The sequence below is a fragment of the Amblyraja radiata genome, chromosome 9, assembly GCF_010909765.2.
Source record: "Amblyraja radiata isolate CabotCenter1 chromosome 9, sAmbRad1.1.pri, whole genome shotgun sequence".
Classification (NCBI taxonomy): domain Eukaryota; kingdom Metazoa; phylum Chordata; class Chondrichthyes; order Rajiformes; family Rajidae; genus Amblyraja; species Amblyraja radiata.
The window spans coordinates 4,811,090-4,834,983 of NC_045964.1; the positions used below are offsets into that span (position 1 = coordinate 4,811,090).

Sequence of the window (23,894 nt, forward strand, 5' to 3'; positions counted from 1 at the left end):
TAGCACGACAGCAAGTTGGAGACTGTATTGTGTGGAGACTTTATTGTGTGGAATTCTGGTCACAATACTATACCAAGAAACTGATTAAATGGCAGAAATGTATCTCACAGATGTTGCTGGGACTGGAGGGATTGAGGTTTAAGGAGAGACTGGACAGGTTGAGATTATTTCCACTGGAGCAAAGGATGCTGAGGCTTTTTTGAGAAACCTTATTGAGGTTTATAAAACCATGAGGGGCATAGATAAGATGGATGGTCACAGTAATTTCCAGTTGGGGAAGTTTAAAACTAGAGAGCATATGTTTAAGATTTCCCGTCATGCCCCGGGGAGACACATGTGCGCAGATCCCCTGGACATTCCCCCCACGCGAGCCCCACCCACCCGGCGAACAACAGCAGCACCGACAGATGACCGGAATGTGCCCCGGTAGGCCTGACTCGCCCCACAGGCCTCCCAGGGAACTGCAGAGAAGCTGGGTGGCGAGGCCCGTCTGGGCCAAAGGAGCCTCAGCTGCAATGGGAGCCTCAACGGCAATGGGATCCTCGGCGGTGGTGGGACCTCGGCGGCAACGGAGGCCTCCGCGACAACGGAATATCGACGGCAGCAGCGGGAGCCACGGTGGAGCGTGAGGGGAAGACAATGGGGACCCAGCGCGGGGGGGAGGAAACGCCGTGAAGAACAATGGAGGAGCCGGAGTGGGGGGACCGTCGTGAGGGACGGTGGGAGAAGGGGGACATTGTGTGGGGGAGCACTATAGTTTTAGAATCCTTTGCCCAGGGGATAAGTCTGGTTTCGTTTGTGTGTTTGTTCATTCCGATTCAGGCTCTGTGCACACAGCAGCCAGCCAACAGCCGCTTGTCTTTTTCTTATTTTCACTTTTAATTTCAAGTTTTTATGTACCTTGTGTGCTGTGACTGTTGGCAGACCAATTTCTCTCTGGGGATGAATAAAGTTTATCATATTCAAGGTGGGGGACATGGTTTTTATAACTTACTATGTGGGACCTTGCCAAAGGCCTTGCTAATAATCACATAGACAACATCCACTGCCTTGCCCTCTTCAATCCTTTTGGTGACCTCTTCACAACACTGTGAAGATTTGTGAGACTGGTGCACAAAGCAATGCTAAAAGATCCTCATCAGTTCCTGACAATCCAAATACTGTCTTGTATCTGAGGGACAAACCAAGATCTTGTCCCTCAGAATCCCCTCCAACAACTCTCCCACCATTGACATCAGGCTCACTAGGCTGTAATTCTCTGGCTTGTTCTTTCTGTTCTTGTCAAATAATAGTACAACATTAGCCACCATCTGGTCTTCCAGAACTTCACCAATAGCTGAAGATGATTCAAATATCTCTGCAAGGGCTTCTGCAATTTCTTCCCCAGCTTTCCTCAAGGTCTATGGTTTCAGTTGGTCAGGCCATGGGTCTGCATAAATGTGCTCTAAAATTGACCATACCTCCTCTTTGTTAATTCGTATGTGGTCTAAAATATTATGCTTTAGATCTCTCCTCTCTCTTGTGGCTCTACATAAAGGCCATGGTCATCTTTAAAGGGACCTATTCTCTCCCATGCCGCCCTTTTACTCTTGATATAACTGAATTTCTTAGGATTTTCCTTTAACTTGCCTGCCAATTCCGGGTATATTACAAACTGAAAGTATCCTAGCACTGATCTCTTTGAGACACCATCAGTCAAAGGCATCCAATTGTAAACGCAACTCTATAATCTTGCTAGTTGTTCTATTGCCAAGCCGCTTTTGGATCCACTTTGTCAACTCACCCTGGATCTCATTAACCCTAATTTTTGAACCAGCCTCCGATGCCCGCCTAGTCTAATGCTTTATTAAGTCCATCACATCCACAGTCCTGCCCTCTTCAATACACTTTAATAATCTCTTCAAATTATTTCATCGAATTAGTCAAACAGGACCTGCCCTTGGCAAAGCCATGTTGGCCATCTTTGATTAGTCCTTGCATTTCAATGTAATCGTTACTCCTCTTCCTCTGAATTCTTTCAACATCTCCCCTACAGCTAATGTTAGGCTCACAGATTTGGTTACCAGGCTTTAATGAGCTTTATTAATTAAAATTATTTGAATGCTTCATTTTTACTTATTCCAAATAGATTGTTTTAAAATTTAGGATCGATGGTTGTTCTTTAACCAATTAATATTTGTTTCAAACTGTTTAGAACTGCACAATGCAACTTTTAAGATTTGAAATTCTGCATAGGCTCAATCAATAATAAAAACAGAATTGCTGATTTGTTACTATATGCATAAGTTAGCTTAAAGTTTACCTTCATGGTCTTCGTTTACCTGTCCACTGCCTAAATATTGAAATATGGCTAAATCTGCAAGTCCTATTAAATAATAAAAATAACTGATTTCATGTGCACTATAAAAGACATTGCATTCTTCAGCAGAAATTCTGCGTTGTGTATACCTGGGTCTATTCTTAGGACAATGATCCAGTTGCCTCCATTCACTAGCTCCAACATGGTATATCCATGCATCACCTGGAAGAAATAAAGGGCAACACTACTGACAAATGTAAACCTCCGATTAACCAAGTTCACTGTTAGAAACATAGAAAAATAGGTGCTGGGGTAGGCCATTCGGCCCTTCGAGCCAGCACCGCCATTCAATATGATCATGGCTGATCATCTAAAATCAGTACCCCGTTCCGGCTTTTTCCCTTGATTCCTTTAGCCCTAAGAGCTAAATCTAATTCTCTCTTGAAAACATCCAGTGAATTGGCCTCCACTGCCTTCTATGGCAGAGAATTACACAGATTCATAACACTGGGTGAAGAAGTTTTTCCTCATTTTAGTCCTAAATGGCCTACCCCTTATTCTTAAATTGTGACCCCTGGTTCTGGACTCCCCCAACATCGGGAAAAAATTCCCTGCATCTAGCCTGTCCAACCCTTTATGAATTTTATATGTTTCTGTAAGATATCCTCTCATCCTTCTAAATTCTAGTCGACTCATTCTTTCATCATAAGTCAGTCCTGCCATCCCGGGAATTAACCTGGTGAACCTACGCAGAACCTACCAGTTCTGCTGTCCATGCCCGGAGAGCTGCGGCAGCGGTGAGTTACTGACATAATCTCCAACCCCCTCATTCTCAACACTCCTGGCCTCCCCGCATCTTTAACCCCTGGCACAGACTCTCCATACGCTGTGAAAGGAACTCTCCCTCCAATTGGTCCCTTGAATTAGTATTGTCATTCAATACGATGACAACTGATTCAACTTGTCCCTCCCGTTTTTCCCACCATCTCTCCACCTGCCTTCATCCTCCGTCCCCCATCCATTCAGTAATTAAAAAATGAAGGAGATTTAGAAGCCTTGGGCAAATTGTTACTTATTTTTATTTTTTATTTTTACTGAGAGAACAATCTGCGGATGCGCGGTTTAAGATTTTTTTTTAAAGCCGACTGACTGCCTACCCCGAGTAATCACTCACGGCACGTGCTTGGTGGTAAGGCTTCCTTAACAATACTTCCAGCCTTCCTAATGCATCGTACGGTGAAGATGGACTGGATGGAAGAAAGTAATGAGCTTGTGATCTGGACTGTGTATAACAATCTCCCAGGTTTGGGCAGTCAAGAGCTGAGCAGTTGCCATACCTGGCTGAAGTGCATCACGTCAGAATACTTTCAATAGCACATCTGTAGATGTTTGAAAAGCCTCATGGACATGCCATATCTTCTCAGCTGCCCGAGAGAAAGTAAATATGCTGATTTTTGATCATTGCATCTCTGTGAATTGACCAGGTTAGGTTGCCGGTGATATGGATGTCCTGGAACTTTAAGATGGATCGTCTCTACTGCAGCTCTGTTGATAAGGGCAGGGTTGTTTGTGTTCACCGTCTTACTTCCTTAGGTTAACAAATAACTCTTTTATCTTGCTCGTGTTGATGGTTAAGTTACTGACGTGACATCAAGACAACACAAAGTTCACAATCTCTTACCTATACATTGTCTCAGATTTGGAGAGAAGGAATGGGTAACGTTTTGAGTTGAGACCCTTCTTCAGACTATATATTCAAGAAGAGTTAGATATAGCTCTAATGGTTAACGGAATCAAGGGAATATGGGGGAAACGCAGGAACAAGGTACTGATTCTGGATGATCAGCTATGATCATATTGAATGGCGGTGCTACCTCAAAGGGTCGAATGGCCTACTCCTGCACCTATTTTCTATGTTTCTAAGTTGCAAATGTAGCATGGTTCCTTACCTTTTTGTTAAACTTCAATAGTACAGCTTCCTTTGTCTGTCATATCTTTAAAAATTGCAAAGTGATCATCTGGGAAGGAGTTAAGCCTCACAGATTGCTCAGGGTCTCCTCAAATGGTGCGTGAAACAGAGTTGTTGTTAACAGCCCAGGAGGCTTTGTGTGTTGTATTTGGAGCTATGGGGTTTCTTGGGGGAGTGAGGAGGAGATGGAGAAAGAAGAGTTGACAGAGAATGGAGATTCTCAGTCATAGCAAGGTGGAGACAAGTGAAGAAGGATGTGGGAAAGAGAAAAAGTGCAGAAGAGGGATGATGGTTCCATTGGAGGTATCATTGTTCATGAAATGCCTCGGGAGAAACAAGAACCCAAAACATAACACAGAAAAAGTATGTATACACTTACTAAGAGGTTGACTTTCTGCACTTAGTCCTCCAAAAAGGAAGATCTGATCATCTGTCACAGGGGTCAGTGTATGCCACGATCGTCCCTGTGGACGTACTCCTTTAACAGTAATCCTAAGGGAGTAAAACATATATATAGTTCAACTGGGCACCATTAAAAGCATACTGATTTATTAACTGAAGTACTAAACATTTTAACATGCAATTAACTTGATCAAGCAACAGACCTACTCAGGTTTATTATCCATCCCTCAAGATCCATCTACTTATTATCCTTCAGCTCTCCTCAGTCCACCAATCACTATTCCTGCATTGATGGATAGCAATTTCCACTGCCTGCAAGGGGTCACAGTTCCTTCTACAATGTATGCGTGGACTTGGGAAGGAGAGGGGTTTAAAGTTAATCTGTCCCAACTGCACATCCCTCTTCCATGGTTAAATCCCAGGTGCGTGCCTCCTTACAATAGCACAGTTGGAGGAGCTGCTGCCTCACGGTCCTGGAGACAATGGTACAACCTTGACTCTCGGGTGCTGTCGGTGTGAAGTTTGCACGTTCTCCCTGTGATCATGTGGGCTTCCTCCAGTGCCCTGGTTTCTTCCTACATCCCAAGGATGTGCAGATTTGTGGGTTTGTTGGCCTCTGTACAAATGATCAAATTTCTGATCACAAATACCAGTCACACATTTGCGAAACAGGCAGCATCACTGGATAGTAGGAATGGGCGACATTAAGGCCAAGGCCCTTCTTCAGACGGAGAGTCAGGGGAGATAGAGATAAGTGAAGTGTGAGAACGAGACATCAAAGGGGATGAAGCTCAAAGAAAATGTAGAATAGATCATTGTGAGCCAGGAGTTGACAATGACCAACAGAGGTAATGTAATAATGATACAATATACCTCTCAAAAGCACCAAGGACTGCTAGAAACCTAAATAAAACAAATATTAAATGTAAATTAATTTTACAGCAAAACTTGCATTTTTTGCACGGCAGAGGTTCCAGTTAAGAGTTGCCTCGCAAGTCCCGATGCGGGTCAGATCGGCGGCCACCCAGGGGGCCACGGCGTTGCTTTCCCAGCAGAACTACCAGGCTGACCTCCCCGCCGATCTGAGTTTTGTCGAATCTGCTGAAAATTAGGTAGGGCTACTCTACCCGCCATGGGACTCAAAGAGTAGTCCGACGGTACTGGAATGGTCCGTATGGGCTGCCGGGGCCCCAAGATACTGGCCCACGCCTCGTCAGTTGGAATGGGAATGGATCTAGCCACTTCTAGCTGGACCGATGTTCCAGAGGCCTGGCGGCAGGGGGCAAGTTTGACTCGCCAATCAGATGTCCAGCCACAGAAGATAACTATTATCAGCTTCAGCCAGGCCAGAGTTTCAGAGCCCCGGCTGCAGAGGGCAAATTCCAACCGCCAAATATCCACAGAAATCCTGATGAGGTCAAGATTGGCCTAGGTGCCATATTTTCAGGGAGAACGCCTGGGAAGGATTTCAGTGCGCTCTTGTGATTTTGTCCAGATTAAAGGAGGTGCCAGACCATCAGTTGCCGGAAAATCGGTGGTGGACCTGTACTCACATTAAACTAATCCTAATTAATGCCATTTCACATTCTCTTCCACTACCCTCACCGCCTACCACTCACCTACATACTAGGGACAATTTACAGTGGCCAATTAACTGAACTTATTTGTCTCGCGGGTGTGGGAGTAAAGCCACACCGTCACAGGGAGAACGTACAAATTCCACACAGGCAGCACCTCTGACAATGACTATAAATTGGACGGAAAGTCGAGAATGGTACAAAGAGTAGTCATTCACAGCAGAAAGTGACTGTGGATCTATTCATATTTTTGTTCCACTTGGAATCAAGAAAAAGGACAATTATTACATTTGCGGATGAAATTTTCTGGTGAGAGTGGTGAAGGGAAGGAGACTTCAAATTTCTCCCTTTTAACAGCACTTTTTAATTAAAATCTACAATTAATACAAAGCCTCCAATGTAGCCATTGACCCATTTCCTCCTGTAATACCTCAGTTGCTATGATTTAATATAGTGCAGCTCCAATGACTAATATGCAATTACTTGGGAAACCTTGATGTAGACTGCATATCAATTATCCAACCTAGTTTCTGCTCCGATTTGCCTTCAACTGACAGCTCCAAGGAAGACCCATGGAAGCTATTTCTGCTGCAATTAGATTATTGAATTATACGTTTTAAATTGTTCCTTTCTAAAAATACAGTACGTTAGAATATTATGTAGAGAGCAGACATTTGATCAGTCATCCAACCATTATGGATTTCTCCTAACGAGCTAAACTTAGAGGTTAGTAGACAATGTGGGAAAATTATAAAGAGGCTTATGTCCAATTGGAATTGATTCTTTAATATATTAAAGTGTATTAAAAAGCTTCAGAACATGAAAACCCGTATCAATTACAATATTAATGCTATGCTTTCATCATTCTATTGTAATTGATATGGATTTTCATTTTCTGAAGCTTTCGCTCGTTAAGACACAAGAGTTGATTAATGTAGACAAATGAAAAACAGAATAACATGGAGCATTAACAACATTTGGACCATCATGCTCAATTTCCCTGCACTGCTTCAAACATGGTGAGGCAATCAGTTAGTTCAAAATCAAAATTAATTAATCGACATTGGCAACAATAGAAACAAAAACAATTTTTAAAAGCAGTTCATTGCTGCTTGTACTTAGTATTTTTTAAAATAAAACTACTTACTCTCCGGACCATGTCCATGTGTCTAAGTCCAGGCAATGCAAATCATTAATTCTTGTTTCCTAAAAATCAATAAATTGTGTTAAATGTATATCTTATGTATCAACATAGGACAATACAGCACAGGAGAAGGCCCTTCAGCCCACAATGTTTGTGTCACACATAACACCAACCGATCTCATTTGCCTGTACATGATCCATATCCTTCTATTCCTTACACTTCCGTGTGCCTATCCAAAAGCCTCTTAAACACCACTGTCTTATTTCTCCACTGCCACCCTGGCAATGTGTTCGAGGCCCCCACCACTGTGTAAAAATCTTGCCCCGCACATCTCCATTAAACGTTCCCCCTCTTACCTTATAGCAATGCCCTCCAATCTTTTATATTTTCACCCTTGGTCTACCCTATCTATGCATCTCATAATTGTATATACTTCTGTGAAGTCTTCCCTCAACTGCCAACATTCCAGAGAAAATAATCCAAGTCTATCCAACCTCACTCTGTAGCTAAAATCTCATGCTGGCTTTACATTCCAGGGGTGAGGAGGATTTTATTTGCATTAAGTGGCCTAATCACTCAAGCCTTCAAGGATTCACCTGAAGAATAAGGCCTTCAACACCTTGAAGTATCCTTGTTCCCATAGTCTTCAGCATCTATCCAATGTACCTACTACATCAGAGGAAATTTGCCCATGCTGATGTTATAGTTGTAACAGGCAAACAGCTTCAGGGATTATACCAAACCATGATGCAACCAGTCAGGATACTTTCTGCAGTGTATCTATTGAAATTTGTATCCAGTGACATGCCAAATCTCTTCAAACCTATAAGAAAAGTAGAGGCGCTGGCACTCCAGGACAGGTCATTGGGATGTTGAATGCCCGGAATTTGAAACTGTTAACTCTCTCCATCGCTGACCCATCAATGAAAACTGGTAAAAAAGACACAAAGTGCAGGAGTAACTCTTCGTGGGTCAGGCAGCATCTCTGAAGAACACGACTAGGTGACATTTCAGATCTGGACCCTTCTTCAGACTGATTGCAGTGAGGTGTGGCGGGGGGGTAGAGAAAGCTGGAAGTTTGGTCTACCGACTTATCCTCTCTGAAGTCAATGATTACTTCCTTGGTTTTGTTGATGTTGAGGGGGAGGTTGCAGCACCAGTCAGATGTTCTATCTCCCTTCTGTATGACAACAGTAGTGTCAGCGAATTTATCAATGACACATGCCCGAGTGGTGACGCCATCAAGTGTGGCTGCCTCGCCTGCAGCTGTCTGTCCCTTTCATTCTATTAGTTATTTTTAGTCTGTTTGAAAGTTTGTTTTTGGAGGTCTTTTAGTCTTTTTTATGTGGGGAGGGGGAGGGGAAGGGGGAAACTGTTTTTCTTAGTCACTTCCTGGTCGAGGATGCGACTATTCTCCGAGCTGCATCTTCGCCCCCTCCTCGCGGCCTACCATCTGGATTGGCGCAGCCTTTCCTGCCGGAGACCGTCCAGAGCTTCAGCTTCAGCAGCGGCGCAGCACTGGATTCCATCACGGAGCGAGCAATGCCTTACTGGGAATCGCCATGTTGGAGTTCCGGAGTGCTGGGACTGCCGACTTTGAACACCGTGGAGCTGTGGTCTGCGGAGCTTCCCGTCGCTGGCAGCGCTGACTTTGACATCGCGGAGCCTGGGATCTCTCGCCGAGGTCGCCAGCGTCGAATCTCCGCCCAGCTCGATCTGTGGAAAAAGCGGCCGATTCGGAGGTTCCTGGCCGCTGAGAGTGTTCTTCCGTTTGAGGGCCTGAAACATCAGGCCGCCGCTGCGGCGACCTCAATAGGCCCTGACCACGGGTGAACAGAGGAAGAGAACTGAACTTTGGTACCTTCCTCCACAGTGGGAAACATTGATTCTGCTGTGGGGGGGATGTTTTTTATGTTTTATGTTAAATTCTAAAGTGTTGTGTTTATCTTATTTGTGTGCTGCATGGTAACTCAAATTTCACTGCACCAATTGGTGTGTGACAATAAATATCATATGAGCTGTGCCGAGTCACACAGTCATACAGTGCATTCAGAAAGTATTCAGACCTCTTCACTTTTTCCACATTTTGTTACGTTAGAGCCTTATTTTAAAATGGATTAAATTATTTTCTTTTTTTATCATCAATCTACACACAATACCCTAGAATGAAGAACCTGGCCAATACCATACCTACGGTGAAGCATGGTGGTGGCAGCATCCTGCTGTGGGGATGTTTTTCAGCAGCAGGAACTGGGAGACTAGTCAGTATCGAGGGAAAGATGAACGGAGCAAAGTACAGAGAATTCCTTGATGAAAACCTGCTCCAGAGCGTTCAGGACCTCAGACTGGGGCAGAGGTTCACCTTCCAACAGGACAACGACCCTAAGCACACAGCCAAGACAATGCAGGAGCGGCTTTGTGACAAGTCTGTGAATGTCCTTGAGTGGCCCAAGCCAGAGCCCGGACTTGACCTGATCAAACATTTCTGGAGGGATATGAAAATATCTGTGTATCGGCGTTCCCCATCCAACTTGACAGAGCGAGAGAGGATCAGCAGAGAAGAATGGGAGAAATTACCCAAATACAGGTGTGCCAAGCTTGTAGCGTCATACCCAAGAAGACTTGAGGCTGTAATCGCTGCCAAAGGTGCCTCAACAATATACTGAGTAAAGGGTTTTAATACTTATGTAAATGTGATATTTCAGTTATTTCTTTTTAATTACTTTGCAAAATTTTCTAAACACCTGTTTTTGCTTTTTTATTGTGGGGTATTGTGCATAGATTGATGATAAAAATGAATTTAATCAATTTTAGAATAAGTCTGCAACGTAACAAAATATGGACAAAGTGAAGGGGTCTGAATACTTTCTGAACGCACTTTCAGGATTTTCTATCATGAAAGCACATACCACTGGACTGAAGTGCAGCTTCTTCCCCACTATTATCATGGACCTCTTGTATGCTAAGGATTTATTTTAATCTGCATTTTCTCTGTAGCTGTAGCAAATATTCTGTACTGTTTATTTTCTCTTTTTTTCACTACTGATTGTAATTGTGTATGTTATGATTGTGATGGATGCTGTTTCACTTCATTAGTATTTATATTATATACCTTCATGATTAAATATTATAACATTATTCCATTTGTCTATTCTGATGCGTCTCTTACACATTTATAGTTATAAACATTAATAGACAAAATTATATCTGAAACTGAATATTCCTTTAAATATGACTTACTTTATCTTGTAGAACAGAGTTTCACAAGTTGGCTTAATAAGGACATTAATATTTACCTGTTGGGCAGCTTGAAAACACATATGCAACTCACCAGTATCCTTCCTCCAAATAAATAACCCTTATTTCCCATTGTGGCACATGCATGAGCTGCTCGAGGTCGTGGAGATATGCCCTATCAAGCAACAAATGTTCAGGTTATACCACATTCATTAAGATAAAATGTATATAAAGGCATTATTCCATGTGGCTAAAATTGCAGTATCTTGCCATCACATGGATTATTGATATTAATTTGGAGAAATGGGAACATTTGAGGAAATGAATTATACTGAAAGATTAATTTCTGCACCAATTATATGGCTAAATTTTAAATTGCCCAGATATTTTTTTTATATAAACAGATCCAGTTTGTATAAAGTTGTACCTCATGGATATAAAAAATGAAACTTGAAGAATAACTGGAAGAATACTGGAAGAAAACTGGATTTAAAAAAGAAATTTGCCTTCACGCATTCATTATGTGGCACAGAAGTAGAATTTCAGCTTCAACATACCTTGATTGTAGGCTGGTACCAAATATTCATACTGGGATCAAAAACATGGATGTCATAATTCCAACCCCAGAACATTTCTTCTTCCTTAAAAAAAGATTAAGAAATGAATAGATTTTTATTTCTAAACATTATCTAGGTACATAGAACATTGGTAAATGCTTAGGACTCTGCTACTATTTCATTGGGTTCAACATCACGGAGATCCAAGTAAGTAAGCCATTATCAAGATTATCTCCCACTAATTATCACGCAATAAAATTCATCACAACGCATTCAAAATAAGAATTGCAAATGTACATTCTGACATTGTATTATGACATTGTACGTGCAAATAGTACAGTATTACAGTACAGTATTCTGACATTGTATTATGACATTGTACAGTACAAATAGGATCATTAAGTTTGCGGACGACACGACTGTGGTGGGACTGATAGGCAACAACGACGAGTCTGCCTACAGGGATGAAGTCCAAAAACTGACTGTCTGGTGTACCAAAAACAACCTGGTACTCAATCCATCGAAGACGAAAGAGCTGATCGTTGACTTCAGGAGGAAGAGGAGAGAGGAACCTGCTCCTTTATACATCAAAGGAGACATGGTGGAGAGAGTCACTGGCTTTAAGTTCCTGGGAATAAACATCTCCCAGGACCTTAAATGGCAAATGAACACCGTCACTCTCGTGAAGAAGTCACATCAGCGGCTGTATTTCCTGAGGTCTCTGCGGAGAGCAAACGTCTCACAGCCGCTGCTGCTGTCCTTCTACCGATGCGCCGTGGAGAGTATCCTCTCCTATGGAATCCTGGTGTGGTTTGCTAGCTGTACTGTGGCTGAGAGGAGGGCGTTGCAGGGAATTATAAAAACTGCGCAGATCATTACAAACGCCCAACTGCCCTCCTTGGATGACATATATAGGGCCCGATGCTTGCGCCGGGCCACAAATATCAAGCAGGACACATCCCACCCTGCCAACCACCTTTTTACTCTGCTACCCTCTGGGAGGCGATTCAGGACTCTGAAGGCTCGCACCGGTAGACTAAAGAATAGTTTCTACCCATGTGCGATAAAAGAGCTAAATTCCAACAGAGAATGCTGGGGAAGCAAAATGTAATTCTAAGAAATGCCGCCAAATTCTTTTAAATTCTTTTAAATTCTTTTAAAACACCTATTTATTTTTACTAATAAGTGTACATATGTGTCAATGGTTGTCGTGTTTGTATTGTTTTTAACCGGAGGAGATGTAATGGAATTTCGTTGCACAGTATTGTGCAATGACAATAAACGTATTCATCATCATCATCAAAGTGTAGCACTCTGGTCTTTGTACATGAAATGGTAAGTGGTGTGGAATAGAGATCCAGGGGAAAAGGCATAGTTCCCTGAAAGTGGAGCTACAAGTGGGCAAGGTGGTGAAGTCAGTGTATAGCACACTTGCTTTCATCAGATAAAGCACTGAGTATACGAGTTGGGATGTCATGTTACAACCGCACAACTTGTTAGTGACACTACACTTGTGTAGTATTGTGTATAGTTCTTGTCACGCAGCTATAGGAAGGATGTTATTAAAGAGGAATAAGTGCACAAAAGCTCCACAAGTACTGGAAGTTATAAAGCGAGACTGGATAGGCTGGGACTTTTCTCCTGGAGCATGGGAGTCTAAAGGGTTAGCTTATTGAAGTTAAAATAAGATCATGACATGAATGGTCACAGCCTTTTTCCCTGGAGTAGGAGTCTAAAACTTGAAGGCATAGATTTAGAATGTGAGGGGGTAAATCTAGAAAGGGTCTTGAGTGGCAACTTTCCCATGGAGGGTAGTAGGTATATGGAATGAGCGGCCATAGGAAGCGGTGGAGCCGTGCACAATCACAAAATTTAAAAATAATTTGGACGGGTACATTGATAGGAAGAGTTTAAAGATACAGTACTAACGCAGGGAAATGAGATGAGCTCAGAAAAAAAACATGGATGGCATGGGCAAGTTGGATGGAAGGGCCTGATTCCATGCTGTATAATTCATGATTCTAAATTTATTTTTCCCAAGGGTAGTGAATCTTTTGAATTGTCTACCCAAAGGGGCTTTGGACGCTCAGTCAAAGGTATGTCTAAGGCAGATATCAACAGACTTTTAGATGTTAAGGAATTAGAGTGACATAGGGGTTGTACAGACAGTAGAAAAAGGTAAAAGATCAAGCATGAGGGGAATACTTAATTTTCCTTTAGAAACAAGGAACTGCGGATACTGGTTTACAAAAGAAGACAAAAAAGTACTGGAGTAACTCAGCAGGTCAGGCAGGATCTCTAGAGAACCTAGATAGATTATGTTTCAGGTCAGGACCATTCTTCAGACTCTTTTAAAAAACACAGTGATGACTGTCTGAATCGCAATGCCAGGGGTGGTGGTGTAAGCAGATATAATCATGATGTTTAACTAGTTTTTAGAAAGTCACATCGATCTGCAGGAAATGGAGGGTTATGGATTATGTGCAGGCAGAAGAGATTAATTTGGCATCATGTTCAGCACACATTGTGGGGTGAAGGGCCTATTCTTGTGCTGTACTATTCTAATGTTCTAATAGTTACATCACAGGAAAAAACTGAAACAATGAAGAGTAGTGGCAGACTGGGTCTAAAAATATTGGTTGCCAGGAGACAAAGGGACACTTCATCAGGGGCTCACTTGATATAGCGGGCCCACTTCATCAGGGGCCCACTTGCCATCGGGCAAGCTGACACCCTGGCCAGTCCGCTACTGATGAAGACCACATCAGTGAAAAAGAGTAACCAATGTTGTCTATTTGCCAAGATTATCAAAGAATTCAAAAGCAAAATTAATGTAGCTCCAACAGAGTCCATAATTGCTGAGAATAAGCAAGACTCGGACAGAAATCAAGGGTAGGTCTGCTGCACAGACTTGCTCAAAAAAAGTCAAACGACACCATTCCATTGCTCCACAAAAATTTAGATATTTCTGTCAAAGATTCATATCAACAAACTTTGGTGAAATTGAATGACTTCATGGTTTTGCAATGGTAGATAATTAAATATTTATGCATCTGAAATGTTATCTATTTTGTGCCAAAAGCATCATCTATAATAAATTAATTAAAAAGTGTTACTGTGCCCACACCGATGATAAGACAGTAAGTTCTAATGGATATAAATGGTTCACAACAATTTCCTGATTACCAAATAAGACGATAAATTAATAATTAAAAAGACAAGATCTTACCCAGGATGCTTCATTCACATCAAACGAATCATTTAGTTCACTTATTTTCTTGCATCCATAGCCTCCAAAGTAAATCAACCTGTCAAAGTAGTTTTCTTTATTTTTTAAAATGCAGATAAAATATACTCATCCTAATTTGCCATGATAGCTCTCATACATTTTGGCAAGTTCAATTTAATCAATTAATGATCAAACACATGTAAAATAATTTTACATTTTCCAAACCTTGCTCTCAACGTCAATAAAACCAAGAAGCTGATTGTTGAGTTAAGAGGAAGGTGGGTGGTGGAGAAAGTCAACAACGTCAAGTATCTAGGTGTGCATATCTCTGAAGATCGGTCCTAGACCCAGCACGTTGAAATATTAAAGAAAGCCTCTACGTCCTTAGATGATTGAGGAAATTTGCTATGTCGACGAACACTCTCTTTAACTTCTACATGAAATGTCTAATAGAGAGCACATTGACTGGTTGCATCACGGCCTGGTTTGACAACTTGAATATTACAAAAAATATTACAAAAAATGGTGAAGATTGCCCAGTCCATGATAGGTACTGACCTCCATACCATCAAACAGATCAATAGGAGTCACAGCCTCAAAAAGACAGTGATTATCATCAAAGGACCCACACCACCCAGGCCATGCTCTCATTTATCATCAGAAAGAAGATATTGGAGTCTGAAAATTATGACGTCCAGGTTTAGGAACAGCTTCTTCCCAACAATCATCAGGATATTAAACATTACGATGCCAACTAACCTTCAAACTACATACTAGTTTGCACTAGGGACTTTGGGCTTTATTTTGTTTAGCAATATATGTTTTTATTTTTTATTTATTGAACTTTTTTTTTGCTTATTATGTTATGCTCCGTTCTGGTACATATGACAATTAAACACTTGACTCACAAGGTCATAAGAGATAGGAGAAAAATTAGGCCTTTCGGCCCATCAAGTCTACTCTGCTATTCATTCATGGCTGATCTATTTCTCCCTCCTAACCCCATTATCCTACCTTCTCCCCATAACTCGACACCCGTACTAATCAAGAATCTATCTACCTCTGCCTTAAAATATCAATTGACTTGGCCTCCTCCACAGCCTGTGGCAAAGAATTCCACAGATTTACTACTCTCTGACTAAAGAAATTCCTCCTCATATCCTTCCTAAAGGAATGTCCTTTAATTCTGAGGCTATGACCTCTAGTTCTAGACTCTCACACAAGTGGAAACATCATCTCCACATCCACTCTATCCAAGCCTTTAACTATTTGGTACGTTTCAATTAGGTCGCTCCTCATTCTTCTAAACCCCAGCAACTACTGACCCAGTGCCATCAAATGCTAATCATTGAAATAGACTCTTGAAATTACAGAGAGTTGTGCATGCAGCCCAGTCCATCACTCAAACAAAAATATATCCTACTCAAGAGACTTGATTACAGGTGAACCCCGTGTGACAGCGAGGAAGTTGCGTCACTAGAAAATGGTCCATATTATGATTTTCCATAATTCAAACCACATCATTTGTGCATTGATTGAAAATTGCAAAATGAAAAAAAAGTTTATTTATTTACCTTTCTCACACGAATTCCATGAAAGGAAATTTTATTCCTTATATTAAATTTATGAGTAGTGATTTGGATGTATGCAAAGACAAAGTGCAGTAACACTAGGGTGGTCTGTACACGTTTCAGTGCAGTAATGAGATAATTGAGTCACATTGACTTTTGAGATTAATAAGAGATCCTGCCTTTTCTCTCAAGTTAACATTTAACATGGTCACCAAAGGTCCTTTGACATCAACATGTGTCTGCATATCACATACTTCAACTTTGAGGAGGTAACTGTGGCCCCCCCTGTAGATCTGGGCTCCCTGGCCCAGTATATCAAACCAAGCATCACAAACCTAGGGGTTAAAGTGGACCCTGAGCTTAAATTTGACAGTCAGATCAAGGCTGTTGTTAAATCAAGCTTTTTCCATTTGAGGCAGTTGGCCAAAATAAAGCCAATTCTGTCAAGGCAGCATTTTGAGACGGTAATCCACGCCTTTGTTACCACTCGGCTGGATTACTGCAATGCACTGTATGTGGGGGTTAGTGGGTCCTCCATCGCCCGTCTCCAGATGGTACAGAATGCAGCTGTACGTCTTTTAACTGGCACACGTAAACATGAGCACATTTCGCACATTTTAGCCTCACTCCACTGGTTGCCTATTCAGTTTAGGATCCATTTTAAAATTATTTTATTTGCTTTTAAATCCCTAAATTGTCTTGCCCCGCCCTACCTATCTGAGCTTCTACACCCTTATACACCCGCCCGCTCTCTCTCAGGTCAGATAATCAGCTGCTCCTGAGTGGGCCTAAAACTAAGCGGAAGCTCAGAGGGGACCGTGCCTTTGCTGTGTCGGCACCCAAATTATGGAACGATCTGCCTCTCCACATTAAACAGGCCTCTTCTCTGTCTGTTTTTAAATCACTTCTTAAAACCCATCTCTTCTCCGTGGCCTTTGATACCCAGTAAGATGTCGACTTTATTTACTTGATTTAATTTCTTATTTTGATTGCTTTATTGCGTGGCTATTATTTTTACTCATGTTTTATGTCTTTTAATTTATTGTTGTATTTCATATGTAATTTTTGCGCCTTATGTGAGCTGTTATGTTATGTTCTGTTATGTTGTCTGTTTATGATGTCTTGTTTATTCTTCTGTACAGCACTTTGGTCAACATTGGTTGTCTTAAAGTACTTAACAAATAAAGTTGGATTGGATTGGATTGGAATAATCAGAAGGAACTTAACCAGGTCAACACACCTACTTTTATTGACTTACTTGTCTTTATGTACCCAGCAAGAAAGTTTATCTCTTGGAGTAGGAGGATTTCCTTTATAATTACAAATCTTCTTCCATGTGAACACATCATTCTTCACTTGCAAATTAACACAATACAGCTGTAACAAACATAATAAATACTATGCATCAGTTTCTTTCTAATTTCCAACCACATAGAAAATGATGATAATTTAGTAATCATATAATTTTACGAGAAATGTTGACAAATGATTAATCTATAATATTACTAAAACTCATCTTGACCGTTTGCCTTTTTAATTTTTTAAAAAATATAAACGGTGCCCTTTATCGCTAGGATTTTTTCACTTTTTCGCCAGTGGCCGCTGAGTGGAGTGTCCCCCCCCCCCTCCTCCCCACACCCACACCACACCCCCTCCTTTACCCCTCCCCATTCCCAGCACTAATCTCTGCAGAACATCACTCTTTACAAACTTCAAGAGTGGTGGTGGAAAGGTGTTATTCTATGTGCAAGCCAGTTCTGGATTCATATAATAGTAAGATTAAACGAGAACTTACCAGTTTGAAGTTTGATCTGTATTTTATGAGTTACAATGAGGGATTACATGAAGAACCCGTCCAGCACGCATGCGCGACATACTTCAAAGCAGCGGTGTCGAATCACAATAATTGAAATAAACATAGTAAAGAAAAGGGGAACTAAAAAAACAGTTGATCTCTATAATTGAGGGTGGGAGCGGAGGGCACTTAATCCCTCATCGTAACCCCTCATAAAATACAGATCAAACTTCAAACTGGCAAGTTCTCGTTTAATCTTACTATTTTACTTCGGAGTCACGTGATTTCAAACCGTGTAACAGTCCATACTTCACTCGCTGCCGAAGTCATCCAAGGGAGGAAGTATGTTATCGTAATCAAACCTGAATCTGTTTGTAAAACAACAATGGTATTATTTGAAAATAATAACAAAGAAATTAATGCTCCCCCAGGCTAAATTATATATTTTTTACAGCGTCTAAAATTCTCTCTGCAAATGAAACAGGTTTTAATGGCTTGTTGTAGAATGTTCTTCCCATGGACCACCCCGCTGTTACCAGGTTAGGTCCAGTGGCACATCCATACTGTTAGCCGCCGACGTGGATGCTGCTCTGGTGGAGTGAGATGTGTAAATATCGGTATCCACTCCAGCAGCTCCTAATACCTGTTTGAGCCATTTAGAGAAGATTTGACTCGGTACCCTGACCCAGTGGCTTTTTTGTGGCTGACCCATTTTGTCTCCCTCGGGAATTTTAGGTTGTGTTGATACATTGTAGAAGGTGAGTCATGACATATAACGGTGATCAGGTGGGTACGCCTGGAATTTCCATAATGAGTCCTGAAGTTCCTGGTCTGCTCTGTTTTACCAGCTCCTGAACGGTGAATGTTATTTGGTCTGATGTTATGACCATATTGTCCAGTCTGAGTAGGTAAAAAGACTGGACCCTTATGCTGAGACTAAGCCATCAGCATGGCCGTGTACAGGGTAGCTGTTTTCAGAGTAAGAAATCTGGCTGGTGGCCATCCCTTAGGTATGTCAGGACAACGCTGACATCCCAGATCTTGGTATATCTGGGTCTTGGGATTTTGAATAGAAGGTACCTCTCATTAATTTGGCCACCAGTGGACGAGACCTATGGCCTGTTTCCCTTGGTGCCTGTCTTAGATAGGCTGACAGTGCACTTCTAGCACATTTGATAGTGCTATAGTTCAGGCCTTCACCGTGGCAAAGGCTGGCCAGGAACTCTGGTACATAGGGGTGGTTGATTAGTAGGTTGTCTCTGTTCTCGAGCAGTATGTTTCCCATTTTCTTATACTGGAGAGATATTGTTTCTTCGTGGAGTCGGTGAGATGCTGTCATCGTGTTCATGGTCCTATTTGACAATCCCAGGTCCATCAAAAGGTCTTTTTGGAATCTGCAACCCAGTAGGCTTATTCTGTGTCCCCCCCCCCCCCGTTCAGCGAGAATGTATCCATCGCTGCTGCCTCAAGGTCTGGTTCCCATGCGACATACATCGGTACATGGTGATTCAGTCGGAATACAAAGAAATCGATATCTGGTGTTCCATATTGCTTTGTAATTTCAGCAAATACTTTGGTTTAACATGTCTGCCACAGTATTTAGCTCACCTGGTAGGTAAGTTGCTGATAGCCAAATATGGTTGACGACATACCATTACCAAATTGCGTTAATCAAATTGTCACATGATATCGATTTTGTTCCGCCCATGTGGTTTAGTATAGGCCACCACTGTGATATTGTCAAATTATAAACGAACATGCAAAATGGTGCACTATTGAACAATATGCTTTTAACCCATAGAACGCACCCAACATTTCCAACTAGGTTTTTTGTCCAGTGTCTGTAGTGGTGATGACTCTAGATTAGTCCATTTACCACCTGTTCTGGATATGGGTTATTTTGTTTAAACGCTAGCACCTTAGCTCCCATGAAAGGTCCAAGTTAAGTAGCTGGTAATGCTGCTACTAATTTCCCAATTACTCCTGCCACTTTGTCGAATGGTTGGTTGATTGTTAACCATTAATTTGTTAGGTTTGTGCCAATTATGCTGATTCTCCTTTTGGCAACGTTATAGACATGTGGACTGAGTTAATTGAATACCAGATAGTCCATAGTTGTGGATGGTGTCAACGTAGATTTATCTGGATTGTATGACAAAGCCCAGGCTAAATAAGTTTTCAGTAGCTAATGCTGCTGATTTAGCTAATTCCATGGTTTTGTCTGTTGTTAAATATCATCGAGATATGCCATGACAATGTGTTTCTTTAATAGTGTCAGGGCAGGTTTGAACATCTTGGAAAACAGTTTTGGCTCATATTTAGCCCATTAGTCAATAATTTATACTGCCATAGTTACCCCATCCAGGTAAATTTTAGGTATCTCCGATGATCTTTATGAATGGGTACTGAATAGTATGCATCTTTTAAGTCGATGCCTACCATAAAGTATCTTTAGGAAATCCATGTGATGAAGTCGAATTTTAGTTAAAAATATAAGAAGATATTAAATTGGCTTCTGGGCTAGCTTACAGCTTATATTTAGTCTCAAATTAGGCTTGCCTCAGGTTGCGGTGTGTGAGATAATAAATACTATAACATTGTCTCCCAAGTGACAAGCAGAGAGGAGCTAGATCTCTTTGATGTATTGGATGTAAGATGTCGTAAACCAAGTGTCCTATGTTTATGAGGGACCAAGTGACGAGAGAGGAAGCAGAGGAGCTAGCTAGTCATCTCTTTGAAGTAAGATGTCGTAAACCAAGTGTCCTATGTTTATGAGGGAGGAGGTAACAAGAGAGAAGCTAGACTGATCTAAGGGATTGTGACAAAATGCCTTTGATGTGATGCCTTTTCCTGTACCTCTGACCATGACTAATGTCTGTGGAATGTGCTAAGGTGACAAAGAAACACTATAAAATGCGATGTAATTCTGTTGTTCAGAGAAGATGGATGAGGACGGTGAAGTGTCTGTAATTGCTCACTTTTTTTTTTCTTCTTTTTTTAATTAGAAGTACGGTAAATTACAATAATACACAACACATATGTCTTAATACATTTTTTGTACCGCTTCATTTTTTTGAGCTTTAAGAAAAAGATAGAAGTAAGGAAAGTAAAGAAAGTGCGCAAGAGTCGTGAAGTGCAAGAGAGTGTTGGGAAAAGAAAGCCCCTTAGAAAAGAAGTTAGAGAAGGAAGTAAAGTAAGAAAGTAGACCCTAGAAAAGAAAGAAAAAGAAAGTAGGGACAATCGCTCTATTATAACATTAAACTCCGCAGAAAGGGGACTACCAACCAAGTCTGTTTTTGTTGTTTTACCTCCCATTGCCAGGTCCTGATATGTATTGCTCACTTGACTGGAGTTCTCCCTCCCTTCCATCGGCCGATAATAAGTAAAGTTTTGAACTGGTCTACCAAACAGTTTGTGTGGTGTCTGTTTATTAAGAAGCGAACCTGTTTAGTTGTTATAAAAGTAACTTTTTCACATGTTTGGCAGTTACAAATGTTTTCCATTAAAGTGTGTATACCTGGTGAAAGAATTCAAAGTGGTTAAGTCAATGATGGTGCGACATTCACCAACTTTTTTTTTTTTGGTAAATTAATATGGTTCCAAAGGTTCATATTTAGACTTCTTTATGACCCCTTTGTATGTCTTCGCCAGTTCAGCTTGTCCCTCATGTTTTCCTTTTTAGTGAGAGGGTAAAACCCCTTTGGGGTGCATGCTGAACTGGTGGCAGTTTTTCTTAAATTCAATTTTTATCCTTGAATACTTTTGGTATATAACTACCAAGTGTAATAGTTCTTCATTCTTCCAAAACCAGGTGTGGTCCCCCCCCCCCCCTCCCCCCACCCCTGTAAGCACAATCCCCTCACCTTTTATGTGATGGTAGGAACCATACTCACCTACCTCCACTGTTGTTTAGTGGTGTGTTCATTTCTTCGATTTCTGGTTCCTTGTCCGTCGGGGTGGTGTTGTTGGGGGGTGGCGCATTTTCCATGGGGTCCGCTCTGGGCCCTGTCCTGAAAGACTTGCGGGGATGGCATGCGGGCCCCGAGCTTTCACCAGTACCATGAAGTAGACGCCTACTGGTGGATGCATGGAGGTACTGCTGTCTGGTTTTGTGTGGTTTGCTCATTCCAGGTCCTGCCCTCATGAGGCCGAATACCTTGGATACTTCGTCCAGTTTTTAGGCTTGATTTGGTAACTTTGCCAGATAGCAGGATCTGTGGTTCTGAGGTCGGCGTTCTCACAGTCCTGTGAATTTTTTAGGTTGAGGGCAGGTTTTATGACTTCCTCCCAGAGGTTGCGGATCACATACTGTGTTGAACAGTAGGGTCAGGTGTTTTGCCATACTACCCTGCCCCTCTGGAATGAGCATGCGAAATGATAGCCGACGTCAGGGGTATCAATATTGCAAATTAAGATTTTGAGTTTTAAATGCCCTGCTCGATGTACCCCCAATAACGGTAGGCACTTTGAGCAAATGCAATTTTGGGGAGGCGTGATAAAGTCCAACGCCTCATGACTACCTGTCTTGGATAGGTTTTTAAAAAACAGGTAGTAAGCTGGCCGCCAGATTAGGCTGTAACGGCCATCTCGCTTGTGGTGTAGCCACGTAGCGGTATCTCACACCCAGCAGCTCTTCCTGGTCCTGTACCTCAAGCATACTCCCGATGTTATTCAGCCAGTGACCCCTCTTCTTGACCAGCCCAGCCCTGGTCGAACGATCCCCTCTGATGAGGGAGATGCGACGGTCAGTGTTGTTAGTGCACTGGAGCGGGAGTGTTTGTGCTCCCTTGGCGAGCTTGCCCCAGCTCCCGAGGCAAGTCTCGCTAGAGTTTTTACTCCATGACCTTTCTCTAAGGCTTGGAAACACTTTCTCGCTCTCGGGCGGTAGTTTGAAGTGCCGGCTCTCTGAATGAGCCGGCCTGTCCGTCTTCCGTGTGTCTCCAGCCCGCCGCGACTGGTCGCCAACTTTGCTCAGGCGGCTGCCTCTGTCGTTGTCGCGGCGAGTCTCCTTGTCGGAGTATGCAGGGATTACCGGCCGGTCTGTATCTTGATTTGCCTCCAGCCCGCTGCTGTTGGTCAGGCAGCGCTAGCGGGCTGGGCTGGGCTCGGTATCCGTGACTGTGGACCGCAGCGTGTGCGGTCCAGGTGCCGCCTCTCGCCCCCTCCACTGACGGAACGCTCCTTCCCTGGAGTCGAACGGGGGCCGTTTTCTCTGTGCTGCTTTGCTCTTTCCAGCTTTCCTCTGGTGCACAAAGAGGAGCAAAGTTTGTGAATTCGAACCTGTGGGTAAGTACTTACCTGACGGTCCGTTCTTTCAAGCTTGTAGCGGGAGCGCCCGTACTCCCGTTCATCGCTGTTGCACTGCGTGAACGCTCATGTCGCGCATGCGTGCTGGACGGGTTCTTCACGTAGTCACTCACGTGACTCCGAAGTAAAATCAAAGATCAATAGCCTCCTAAGTAAATAAATCTGTCACAATCTAGTTTGCTTTTTTTAAATGCTGAAAAATGTACTTAATCTCATTTGATACCTATATTAGTTGATTGATTAGTAAGTTACATCAAACACATTTATAGACAGTGGAAAAGGCATCTAGCAGCACACAGTCAGACCATCTGATCAATTTAGGGACATGTCTTGTCATTGTAATCTCCAAAACCTCAAAATTTAAACACAGCAGAAAACATGACAGACAAGACACAGGCATGAGACAAGACCTACCTCATTACTATATCCCAGATCATCATATCCTCCAAAAATGTACATGACTCCATTCAAACAAGCAGCGCAGCTTCCTGACATTGGACGAGGAAGGTCTCCCTTCATCGGTTGTCTCTGCCTATATCGGAAGAACACAGTAAAAAGTGACATAGAAAGGCAACAATCCAAGCACTTAGACAGCAAATTAGATAGGAGACAGAAGAGACTCCAGATGCTGGAATTTGGAACAAAGAACAAACTGATGGAGAAACTCAGCAGTTCGAGCAACATCTGTGAGGGAAAAGGAATTGTCAATTTTCAGGTAAAGACCCTTAATCATCCTGAAACGACAATTCCTTTTGCTCCCATACATACTGCTCGACCCACTGAATTCCAATTATCTCTACACACTC

General features: G+C 42.2%; 1 protein-coding gene across 4 annotated transcripts in view; it reads right to left on the minus strand.

Annotated features, from left to right (window-relative positions):
- The window catches only part of klhdc1 (kelch domain containing 1), a 61,313-nt gene that overhangs the window by 22,405 nt on the left and 15,014 nt on the right, over window positions 1-23,894 (minus strand). For 3 of the 4 annotated variants that reach the window (XM_033026543.1, XM_033026546.1, XM_033026545.1), the window contains 8 exons: window positions 23,503-23,620; window positions 17,245-17,363; window positions 14,416-14,494; window positions 11,187-11,270; window positions 10,724-10,804; window positions 7,395-7,453; window positions 4,648-4,760; window positions 2,449-2,521 (listed from right to left, as the gene is read on the minus strand). In XM_033026543.1, the coding sequence (XP_032882434.1) occupies window positions 2,449-2,521; window positions 4,648-4,760; window positions 7,395-7,453; window positions 10,724-10,804; window positions 11,187-11,270; window positions 14,416-14,494; window positions 17,245-17,363; window positions 23,503-23,620 (726 nt within the window). The remainder of the gene's footprint in view (window positions 1-2,448; window positions 2,522-4,647; window positions 4,761-7,394; window positions 7,454-10,723; window positions 10,805-11,186; window positions 11,271-14,415; window positions 14,495-17,244; window positions 17,364-23,502; window positions 23,621-23,894) is intronic. The other variant, XM_033026544.1, reaches the window with a different exon arrangement.